Here is a 12,381-nt window from a genome sequence, read left to right on the forward strand (position 1 = left end):
GACAAAGAGGGGGAGTCGAAAGAGTAGATGGGGTAGGACTGTGAAACTGAGGCAGTGGTTAGGCCAACAAAACCTAAAAGGGATATTCTGAAGAAAAGTGACCAATTTCACAGTTTGAGAGAAGAAGTAACATAGGGTTTGGAGGTTAGGATTGACCTTGAAGGGATAGGGATTCATAACAGGTACATACGAGAATAAACCTACCTGCTTATTCATTGGGAATCTCGTTCTCATAAATGAGCAGTAGAGAAGTGTCAAGCTAAGTGAGTAAATAAAAGAACTTTCAATGAAATGTTGTTCATGTGGATCTTAAAATGATATTGAATGGAGGGCTCAGACTTGCTGGCTTTTATAACTGCTAGCATTTGGGAAAGATGGTTAAGGGTGCTGGTGCCAAACCTGTGGAACTTTGTGTCAGTTTTTTTGTTCTGACATGTCCACCTCCCTCCAGTGCCATCATGATTTTGTTCCATCAGTTTTACTGTCTAGTCTCAAAAGTCTGTTTTGAGTGAATGTATAGTCAAAACCCTAAGCCATAGTTTGGCAAAATGGCTCTGTTACCTTTACTTCTCCTGAGGGATGTCTTTTATTCTGATTTTCTGTGAGAATTTCTTTTTTCTTAGCCTGTTTATGGGAGGCTTTGAGAATAAACTAATTATGCTAAAAGTGAATATCTCTGTGGAAGAGCTGAAAGAAAACTAGTGTCTCTTTTATTGTGAAGCCTGTTATTCAGGCTAAGAAGTGAGGCAGAAAAGTGATTATTTATGTGTGTTACTCACTGTCTGACTTATGTGCACACAAACATTTTGTGTGAATGCTAATATGACTTCAGGGATATATGTGGAAATTTTTTCTCTCCCTCTTCAATGTTATCTCTTCAAACTAGTTCTCTTTTAACCCAAACAAGTACAATAACATCCCACAGGATGGGACAAACAATTTTTTATAAGCAAATAGATACCAGTATGTTTTTTGTAGTTACTTGTACTTCATTATATCTAGATTTAGACTAGTTTTCAGAACAGCAGAAAAGGAAATAAGGTATTATGACTAGGCCTTACAGAAATTTGGCTTACTTCTTCCTTTTTGAATTAAACCTCTCCTCCTGTTCTGAGCAACAGTTATACAACCTAATTTCAGAGACTGAACATATTAATATTCTTCCACAAACAATTAACTCTAACTTAATTGGTAGCCAAACTCCTCACTTCTTGCACATTATCTGAACTAACCTCTGATCTCCCTAGAACTGAGCAGTATTCTGGCTCTGAAGGGACAATAGCAAAGACTCAAGTCTACTCAAAAAATACTTGTAAACTACAGGGAACAATATATTCATTTGCTGCTGATGTTCAGCGAACTAGAAAAATTAGTGAAGTGTGACCAACACTTCAGTGATTTTTCTTTAGACTTATTATTTATATTTATTTTATTTTAGATTTTTCCATCTGTAATTCAGACACTGCAAATGGTAGTTCAATTAAGTCATGGAAGCCCATCACTTGAAAACACCTTTGCTTGTTTTTACAGTACAGTCATGTCTTGATTTGAAAAACAGGTGTCCACCAAGGAAGGTGGGAACCTCCCTTGAAATAGACGATATGACCCCCTTTGCTACATATTATTGTGAATTTGAAACTAAGAGATTTTCAGGCAAAAATATGGGAAAAGGCATAACAGTTCTTTACTGGTATGTATGTATAACAAGGCAAACAAACCATAACAACAAACAAGAACAGAAAACCCCATTAACAGTCTCCTCCCTGCAGTTTAATCCATCTCCCCTCGCTGCAGCTCCGGGCACGGCCAGCAGGGGGCGCTGCTGCTCCCGCCGGAAGGGGCGGGGCGGGGATTCCGCCAGGCCGGCAGGGGGCGCTGTGGGCCGGCCACGGGCACCATGCTGTCATGGCAGCTCGGCCCAGGCGGGAAGGGACAGGCAGCAACTGGTCGCGATTGCCGAGCTCCCGCCTAGGGGGACACCCGACACATTGGTCCCGGATCACTCCCCCAGTTAGCCGGGAAACAAAAAAGAAAAATTTAACAGATTTTACAGTGCAGGGAAACCGCATCGGGATCTCAGAGTCCAGCGCCCAGGAGTGGGCACGGCAAGGCGAGGCGGGCAGAGGGTCGGTGCCACACGCGCCGGTTCTGAGCTCCAAGCGGGCAGGCGGAGCAGCAAACAGCAAACAGCTCCCCCGAACCCAGAAACCACACTGACCAAAAGGCCATCCCCAAACCTCTCGGGACCTTTCACCTTTCTCTGTGTTGCCAGATGTAACCTGCTCCTAGCCAGGGCTATTTCAATGGAATGTTGTGACACCCAGCTACATCTCTTGTTTTCTTAAGTATTGGTAGTTATTGTTTCCTAGCAATATATGGGACAGAATTCCATGAGATGAAGAAACAAAAGGAAAAATCATAACCCCCCAACAAGTCATGAGGAAGCAGTGTGGTCTTGATGAGTTGTGGGGAAGTGTGTATGTGTATATACACTGACTGAAAGGAAGAACATTGCCTTCTTCAGTATCAGAGGCCCTAGGACATGTGCATGCAAAATAACATTTTCTCATTTATAATCATGTCTCAGAAGCCCAGAATTCTCCAGATATATACGTTCCATAAAATACAACTTCCTTTTAAGAAACTCCTCATTACTTGTTTTCTTAGAAACATCACTGATTTTTTTAAAGGAATCCATTCTTTCTGAAGCAATAATGTTTCTTCCTGAAACCTGAGTTAAGTCTCATTTTCTCTAAGATACTTTAATAGGTGGGTTAGATGTGTTTTTATTTATGTGTACAACTGTGTATATTATATGGGTGTAAGTGCCATGCCATTCTACAGTGGTATACCTGTTTTATCTTTGAAGTATCATCTCTGTAATCCAAACAGATTAAAGAAAGAGAAATCATCAGTTAGAGACAGGACGCTGGGTTCCCTCTCCCTGCTTGTCAGTCACAGGGGTAGTCTTTCACTGAAGATTTTGAAGAGGTTGTGTGTTTGTTATGCTTTATAGAATGCCTTCAGACAAGTTAACTGTACCTTCAAAACCAGTGTTAAACCACAAGGAAAATAATTTCATTAGAATTGGTCAAATTTCTGTTCTCTTGAATTCTTCCAGCAGATTTAAATTATACTTATGGTATATCCTGGTATGTCCTAATTAGGTATTAGGAAAATCTGGAAGAAGGAAAGTTATCATTAATAGATTTTTACATATGCAGCAAATATGCAACAGAAAAAGGGGCAAAATAAGAAGTACTAACATTCTGCTTTACTTTCTGTCAGGCTGGGATGAAATACAGAAACCTCATTTTGAAACCTGGTGGATCTTTGGATGGAATGGATATGCTACAAAATTTCTTGAAGCGTAAACCAAGCCAAAGAGCTTTCCTACTGAGTAAGGGATTACATGTTCAGTAAAGTTATGATTCTTTTGTAATGGCATTTAAGTGTGGACTGAACTGGAAACATCAGTGTATTTCACATTTTAACTATGTATAATTCTAGGGAAACTGGGTCATTTTTTGATGATTTTTTAAAATTGTATAAATAAAAATGTGACTTTTAAAACAAAATTTCATGGAACTACAAAATTCAACACATCAGGGAAAAAAATTCTGAGATGTGCAGAAGCTGAGGAATTTGGATGGTAATTTTTTTAAACTGTTATGAAATAATATGAATTAATACTAATCAATATGAGGAGTTAATGCCATGTTTCTCTTTTAAGACATGCACTTAAATTATGTCTTGTGAACTAATTTTAAAACTGAAGGGGATAAAAAGAATACAACCAGCAATAAAGGAAACAGATTCATTCTTTATTCTCTCTTGTATTGATGGCTCACCAGTGTCTCTGATGGATAGGAAGTATTTGATTTTGTCTTTGTTTGAATTCAGTCCAGCTACCTGACAAATTAGAAGTCTGAGAACCTGCCCCAGATACCTTTACAGCAGATATGTTTTTGTCTTACTTTAGACCTAATTCTGAAGCATTGTACCATTTATATACTTAAATAGTATAACTAAAAAGGGAAAAATCAGCCAAAATCTGTGGCTGATTTTTCAGTTATTCCACCACTCTTTTTGTTGATGACCACAAATCAGGTCTTCGTTTTCCAAATTATATCAACACTGGCACTAAAATATTGTACTTGAGCAATTATAATGGCTTCAGTTGGGTTCTTAAGTATTTTGAGATACAAATAAGGAAGGAAGGAAATAAAATATCCCTAATGGGAATGATAAAAGCCAATTAAAAGGTTTTCTGTTCCTTTCTGGTATGGCATGTAGAAATGCTACAAAAAAGTGCAATAGATTTAATAGTTTCAGCTATAGGAGTGTAAAAGTAATTGAGGTATTAATCTGCAGGTTTTATGCAAAATTAGGAAAAATAAGTCTTAGAAGCCAACTCTACGCCATTCAAATAAAGCTGCTAATCCAAGTGCACTTTTCTTGTCTTAGGTATCTTACTGTGGTTTTACTATTACAGCATGTATATGAGCAGCTTTTAAATTTTATTTACTACCCAATACATTTTAGACGTTTGGACCACAGTTGTAAACATGGTAGGGGTCTATAGTTTTTGGCTCAACCATGAGTTAAGAAAATTTGCCTGGTCAACTGAAAAGACTTTTTTCAGCAAAAGAAAATTGATATCATTCACTCTGGGTCAAAGATGTCCATTTGTTTTAGGGGAAAAAACCTGAAATTTAGATTGTCCTCACAATTTGTGAGTATTTCTCAGAGTGAGAAGCTTCATTTTTTGCCTTTTTTTTCTTTAAAAATGTTGAAACTGGGGAGTTAAAAATGAGTTTAATTAGTTTCTGAAATAGAAAATCTGAATGGACTTACCTTTGAACTGCACCAGGTAGATGTTAGGAATCATAACTATTTGTAGCCAAAACAGATTAACTCTATTGTCTTACCAGACCACACAATTAAGACAAATCTAACTCTTATGGTCAGTTGCAATTTTAGGCCACAGTTATGCTGGGTTCTGAAAAGGCAATACATGGAAATCACAAGTATGAGAAGACCTTGAACAATACTCAGCATGACCAGAATGGAAAGCTGAGAAAACTGATGGATACAAGATTACCCCAAAACCTGTGAATTTTGCCTAGATTGATTTCCCATACATTCTTTTGCTTACAGTATTTTGCCATCTTTTTATACATGTTTAAAATTCTTGTGATTCTCTTATCAACATGTTTTTTTCTTTCACACTGTAATAATATCTCCAAAGAATGAAAACATTGTAAAAAATATACTAAATTATACTTTTCCCAAATTAATCTGCAAGCCTAGGCAATGGAACCTTTATTAAGAAACAAAAATCAGTTTTTATTTTATGGTTGGTAGGCAGATTTCCACATGAGGGAGACCTTTCTCTGCATAAATCAGCAGTCTTGGATCAAGGTAGATAATTGTAAGTACAGTATATGGACAAAAATATGTGGTGATAAAAAGTCATGTGGTGATTTAAAAGTTAGAGTTAGAACAGTACTGATGGTAATTATGACAATTTAATTGACATTTTAATTTTCTTACTCTTTAGTGTGTGTGTTTGTATGTTGTACAGTGTTGAGAAGCCAAGATGCTGAAGAGCAGGAGAATGTCTGCTGTTACTTGTGTGTGAAAATGCCTGCATAATTGTACAGTTATGTCAGCAGCAAATGGATATCCATGTGTGTAGGGAGGAAAAACTAAACCATATTGTAACCACAAATGAAAGTGTTGTGTTCTATATCTGTTCCAAAGGAATAGAATTTGCTGTAATTTGTTTTTGTAGAAGCCAGTTCCTTCATCAGGCAGTAATTAAATCAGATCAGCCTATAGCTAACACTACACTCAGCAGAGAAGACTAATGGGTATGTTCTGAATTGCTTATGAAAATCTTAATGTGGTAACATATCAAACTTGTCTGCTAAGTTTTATATTGGCTTCCTGGAGCCTTGTGAATTAAATTTGGGTTGGATTAAATGACTTTTTTTATTCCAACTAAAACTTATTCTGTGATTCTATAAAATTTATGTTCATGTTTTTACTCTCAATACCTGATCTTGGAATGGAAAAGTAACCTGGGTAAAGACATTTTTTCTGTTTCTGCACCTGTCTCTAATAGGTGTAAAACTTTGTATAGGAAAAACTTTCTCTGACACTATTCTAAGGCTGTGACATGGAGTCCTCCAATAAAACAGGAAACACTTCTGCTTTGCAAACATGAGTTAATGACCTTGACACTATCAGAAACAATCACATATATGAAACCATGCCAAAACACAGGTATCTGACAAAGCCCTACCTGTTTTAGAGTTGCTAGACCTAGGCTTCCCCTGAGTTAAATGTCAAGCTCTGTGAAAGCCTGAGTTTATTCCAAACCAACTCTAAGTATTCACTATAGTAAATGAGGAAGTAATTTGTAGTTTTTGTCTGTAACAAACAGATGCCTTTTAAAGTTAATATTTTATCTTCTTAGAATTTCACTGTGTTTAGGATTACTTGTATTAGGAATTCAAATTCGACTTTGGCTTCACAACAAAAGCTTCATCTGAAAGGGAAAGGGTAAAATCAGAAACTCAGGAGAGTGCCTATTATCCACTGAGCAAGTGGCAATATCATTCTCTTTCTATTGCTTCACTGTGAAGGATAGAATGGTTTGAGCATGTGGCTGAGTTACAAGATGGCTAAGTGATGGCCTCAGCAGCTGCTACTGCTATTTGTGTGACGTAGGTCCAGCATGTAGGCTCTTTCTGGATTGCCTGCAAGTCATCGGGTAATTTTTACATAAATGGTAAAAAGTCTGAGTAAGAGGTTTAAACTTCGCTCTGTGAGATGTGGTGGCTATCTTCTCTCTAAAAAAATGAAATTATATCCAACTACCTTTGAGGGTAGGGCAAGGTAGGTGAGTTAAATGGAGATTCCTGGAGGGCTTTTCCAGAAGTGTTAGAGCTGTTTGCATGATCCGTGATTACTGATAGGGGTTAGAGAAGCTAGACATCAGCTGATTATGTGGTACTCAAGTCAGAGGAAAAGGAAGGAAAGCAGTCAGGTGGAAGAGTGAAGTTGGAGAAGAGTGTTTTGACAACAGTTGTAGAAGAGTTGAAGTGGATGTCAGAGGCAGGTAACAGGAAGAAGACTAACTTGATGTATAGTAATTTTTGAAGGCTATTTAAATGTTTTTCATTGTTCTATGAATTAGAAACAAGACATGCTTTTCTGTGAATAAATTTTTGTTACTTGCAAGCCAAAGAACATGAGACTATACACTGGCTTGTTACTTAAGAACTTGACTTATTCCTGACATCTGGGGATTAATTTTTTTTTCATCACTTTCTTCATTAATATATTTTAAACAATAGATTCTCATGGTGGGATTAAAGAAGTTTTTGGGCAAGTTCAGTCTGAGGGGCATGTACTGGAAATCCTGTGTAGTTAATCATCACTGGCCTGTGTAAAAAGTGTAGATGATACTACTGTAGATGCAGTCCCAAACAGCAGTCAATTTTAGAACTCATTAGGATAGATAAAGACAAATTAAGTAAATGAATTGGAAGTGGTTGCCTAGAAACCAAGAATCATGACCTAATTTTGCTCAGTATTGATCAACAGAGAATAGATTCAACCAATACTTGCTTCCTTCATACTTCTGATGAATGGAAAAGGTTTAAAATCTCGGTGTTAAGAGAATAAAGGAGCAAAATAATTGGGAAAAAAAATAGTGAACGAAAAGTTTTATGTCTTTGAGATTCAATTGGCCAAAATCCCACAATTTCGCAACTTAAAAATCTTTGTGAAAAATTCTAAGAACCAATCTTCTTCCAGTAAAAACAGCGATTAAAAATAAACAAAACAGAAGAGTGTGGCCAGAAGTAGAAAATAGTTATAAAATGAGGAACTGTAAAGTGTTCAAAATTTAAATAAATAAAAAGTGCTAAAAAGAAAGAAGGCTGAGACTGTTGAGGCAAAAAAAAAAAAATAATGAAAGAATTATAGCAAATAATATGTATAGCTTAATGTGTTAAGTACAAATAAATACCACCTGTGTTACAGACCCTTCAGTGGATGGAAATGCTAATATGGCAAATGATAACCAAGACAATTTTTAATTCAGTTTCTCTTCTGTATCTACAAAGAAGCAAGTGATGTAATCATGTCATGTGAGAACGATGGGGTGCTTTCCAGTCTATTAAGTGAGGAGCATATTAAGCAATACCTGCTAAGAATACTCATGTGGCATGAGTAGGGTTGGATGGCTTCTACTCTACAAATGAGCAAGAATTAGTGGTGAGGACATGGTATTCATTTTGGGATAACTGGGCATATGCTACTGTACTAAAACACTGCTAATGAGGTCTAGTCTTCAAAAACCAAATAGGTGACTCTTGGTCACATAGCTTGAAATCCACCTTCAGTGAAACAGCAGTAAGGCATAAATATTGTTCTGTTGCTGAAGAACTAACAGTGAGTATAATTTATAGGGTGCAAATGATTTTATGAAAAGCAAGTTTTTTTCAGACAGCCCTGATGTAATCATTTATGGCCATTAAAAGCCTGTTGAGGGTGATTGTAGAGATTTATGTATTTGATTTAGTGCTGCATATTTTTATTTAAAATAACACAATATGGTATCAATAGAGGATACATAAAATGGACTAGCAGTAGCTAACTGTTGAGAGTACTTGTTGGCATAGAATTACCACAGAACAGGGTAGTGGTCTAAGTGCTTCAGGCATTACACAGGAATAGAAAAACATAAAATAATAATATAAAATCACCAGTGACAGAATTTTTCAGGAACTGACCGAAAAAAAAAAAAAAAGCAAACATTTTAGCCTGAAATAGTTTTCTTTAACTGTGTGATTGTGGGATATACAAAGTTTTACAAGAAAATTTGAGCAGACAAATGCTTTTCTATATGACAGAAGATAAACTCAACCTTTGATTTCTTATTGAAGAAGGCCATATTTTTCTCTGTAGAAGGTAGAAACTGAGTAGAACTCTGAAGTTATTGTTATAAATAGGATTTCTGAGAAGCCAAAGTTAGATTCTCTTCATTTTGCTGTCCCACTTGAATTTCCAGATTTTGGTTAGGTTGACTTCTTAAGGTGACTTGTTTTTGGCAGAGCTGATACATTCTGATTGGTCTCATTGCCCAAAACTTATCCGTTCCCTCGCCTCTCCTGAAGTGTTGCTGTCCTCAGGAATTCAGTCAGCACATTATCTAAGATGTATACTTTAAACTTGGGAGAAGCACTTAGCAAACAACTGAGCAATTTGTATTTCTCCTTTTATTCAATTTTTTATTTGTTAAGAACCTTGGATATTTATTCAATATCCAAGATAAGTTATGACCAAAATCTGGCAATATACCAGAAATCTAGTCAGAATTTTACATCCACATAACGTATAACATGTTACAAATATTATTAGTCACAGAAGGGTTTTACAACAACTACTTGATTCTATAAACATGAAATGGCCTAAAGCATTAATGGGAAATGTGTCAAATCACACATTGTGTTTTAAGAGAATGCACCAAGAGGAATACATTTTATTCACCTTGGTAAATTTTTAGAAGTGTGCATTTGTATTTTAAGCTTAGTCAAGAAGTAAGACTTTCATCCTATTGAAAATTCAGAATTAAGTCTCATAGAGATAACAGGGCTTAAATGAGCTATCTGTAAAATGTTAATAAATACAGTGCAATTAAACTTAATAGTATTAATAGCATTTTTCTCTTACATTTAAATTTTATTTTTATACAAAATAATTCACATTATCTACAGGTAAGAAAAATCATCAGAAGTTGAGAGGTGTTATGGATAAGCTGTTTGTATACATGTTCACATTATGAATGTTTTTGCCCAAGTGTGTTTATGCCTTTTCTATTTCTACAGGCATAGGGTAGTTTCCTTTCCTGTTAAGCATGGTAAACCCTGGATAAGCCCATCCATAGGCCCATTCACCATTTCTAATGGAACTTAATGCACAAGGGGAAGATTGAACAAGTGTGAATCTGGATAGAAAAAAAAAAAACAAAACACATCTGAAGATAATCTAATTTACTGGCAAATCAGCTTCTTTTTTCCTTCATTTTGTTTTCACTGTGCTCTTTGCTCTGCTGGAGACATGCAGCAGTATGCCCTAACCTGAAAAGGGACCTTCTGGTCCAGGATGGCTTTTTAGAACTTAACCACCTTAGTCCTTGGTGAAAGTGTGGATTAAGTTTGACATAGGTGGCTTTCTTTCCTCTCTCATTCCTTAGGATTACATTTGGTTTGCTTGACTTCTTATGAAAACTGCTTAAATCACAAGTTAGTTTCATTTTAGCGCTTCTCTCATGCCATCAGGTATCCAGTGTGATCAGTTCTCAGTAGAGCTGTACCCAGAACCCTGTATGCCTTGAAGTCAGGAGAAGTTAGAAATAGATTCAGTTTGGTCTGGATAGAAAGATAACATGATATATAGGTTAGAGTACAGTTAATCAGGTTTTTAGGAGAAAACTTTAGGTGAGGGGTGTGATACTTCGGTAACATGAACTTAGTGTACAAGGGTAAGGCTGATGTGGTAAAACAATTATATGTTAGAAAAGTGGTTGTTATGACAAAGATGTGTGAAAATGAAATTCAAGACCCCTTATGAGAGGTATGATCTGTAAAGAAAAAAGGAACAACCAAACCCACCTTCAGTTTTTACAGAAGACTAATGGTGATCACTGAGAAAACACAGAGAACTTACTAATGAATTCCAAGACTTATCTAGGATCACAGGAAAAGAAGTTTTCATTACAGGGAAAAAAATTATTTGCATACTAGAGAAAAATCCGGCTTGTTCAATCATATAACTGTCTCTCACAGACTTTCTCCTGGACAGAGATATACTGTTGCAATCCTCTCCCGGGGGGGGACTCCTCTGTTCTACACCCCATGGTGAGAATCCTGGCCTGCTCTTCACCGAACAGGGGTGGGCAGGGGAGAGTTCCTGGAGTGGATACAACAGGGACTAAAAGTATCTAGACACCAGAGCCCCAAACTTGCTGGAATAGTCCTGGTTTTATTGCATGTCATCCATCCGGGGCAAGAAAAAGACCAAAATGCCCTGGGTCTTATCTCTTATACTCGGGGGCGGGGGTGATCAGGAAACACAGGAATGTTACAGCTGATGGGACAGGGGAAAGGGAAAAGGTTCTCAGGTAGGGACTAACATTACACAGACTGAGGGTGAGTTTTACCCTTGGGATATACCATGATTTTTAGATACACTACAACAATATACTAGGAAGTCATCCATAGATTTCAAGGCAGAGAAGTCATCTCAAGTGAAAGATCCTACCTGGATTCTTCAAAAGCATGTCTAAAGCCTGAGCATTGTAAATTCTCAAACTGTAAGAAGTACCCAGGCTGGAATGGTAGGAGTTACATTTGCTAATTGTGTATTATCTTCTTAATGCGTAAATACCCACTGAGAACTACAAGGGCATTGTCAGGCTATGCAAAAGTTTGGTTTAAATTGCAAAAGCTCAGCTTTAATTGAAATTGGCCAGAGATACCAAAAACAAGCCTTCTTCAGGTATATAAATAGCAAGTGTAAACAGAAAAAAATACTCACCTGCTATTAAACAGGAGAGGTGAATCAGTCACCAACAGTTCTGAAAAGGCAGAGGTTCTCAGCAGTTTCACCTCTGTGCTTACCAGCACTGCTGGGCCCCAGGTGTCAGGAACAAAAATTCAGGCTGATGCAAACACAGATCTGCTGTCAGTGAAGGCAGAGTTGATGTGTGATGTGTGAGCTGTTGCTGGATCTTGACCCATATGACTTGAGGGGCTCTGATGATATCCCCCAAGGGGTCAAGACAGTCAGATCATGTCATTGTGAGGCCACTCTGCAGAATCTTTGAGAAGTCATGTAGCTCAAGGAATGTCACAGAAAACTGTGTTACCCCCACCTACAAGAAGAGCTTAAAGGAGGATCCAGGAAAATGTGATGGAGCCATCCATCTTACTTCAGCCCCTGGGAAGCTTAAGGAATTAATTCTCCTGGCGGCTATTGCACATCAGGTGAAGCACATGACTGGGAAAAGCCAGCATTGATTAACCAAGGGCAAATTGAGCTTGGCAAACCTGGTAACCTTCTCTGACACAGCAGCCTGCTTAGTTGATGTTGGGTGAGTGGTGGGCATTGCTTGCCTGGATTTCTCTGAGGCTCTCAGTATTACTTCCCACAGCCTCCTCCTGGAGAAGCTGCTGTGTTATGGCCTAGGCAAGGGGTCTGTAGGGTGGGTGGGAACCTGGGTGACCCAGGGAGTGGTCAATCACTTCTCTTCAAACTGACAGCCTGGCACAAGGGGTGTCCCCAGGGATTGGTACTGGGCCC

General features: G+C 37.5%; 1 protein-coding gene across 4 annotated transcripts in view; it reads left to right on the forward strand.

Moving 5' to 3' along the window:
• Positions 1-6,227, forward strand: part of NLN (neurolysin) — a 39,585-nt gene extending 33,358 nt beyond the window's left edge. For 2 of the 4 annotated variants that reach the window (XM_015652460.2, XM_015652459.2), the window contains one exon: positions 3,289-6,085. In XM_015652460.2, coding sequence (XP_015507946.1) covers positions 3,289-3,423 — 135 coding nt within the window. In that variant the 3' untranslated portion in view covers positions 3,424-6,085. Of the gene's footprint in view, positions 1-3,288 lie in introns of all 4 variants that reach the window. The other 2 variants (XM_015652461.3, XM_015652463.1) reach the window with 1 other exon arrangement.
• Positions 6,228-12,381: the final 6,154 nt, after the last annotated feature.

Source organism: Parus major, chromosome Z (genome assembly GCF_001522545.3).
Source record: "Parus major isolate Abel chromosome Z, Parus_major1.1, whole genome shotgun sequence".
Taxonomy (NCBI): domain Eukaryota; kingdom Metazoa; phylum Chordata; class Aves; order Passeriformes; family Paridae; genus Parus; species Parus major.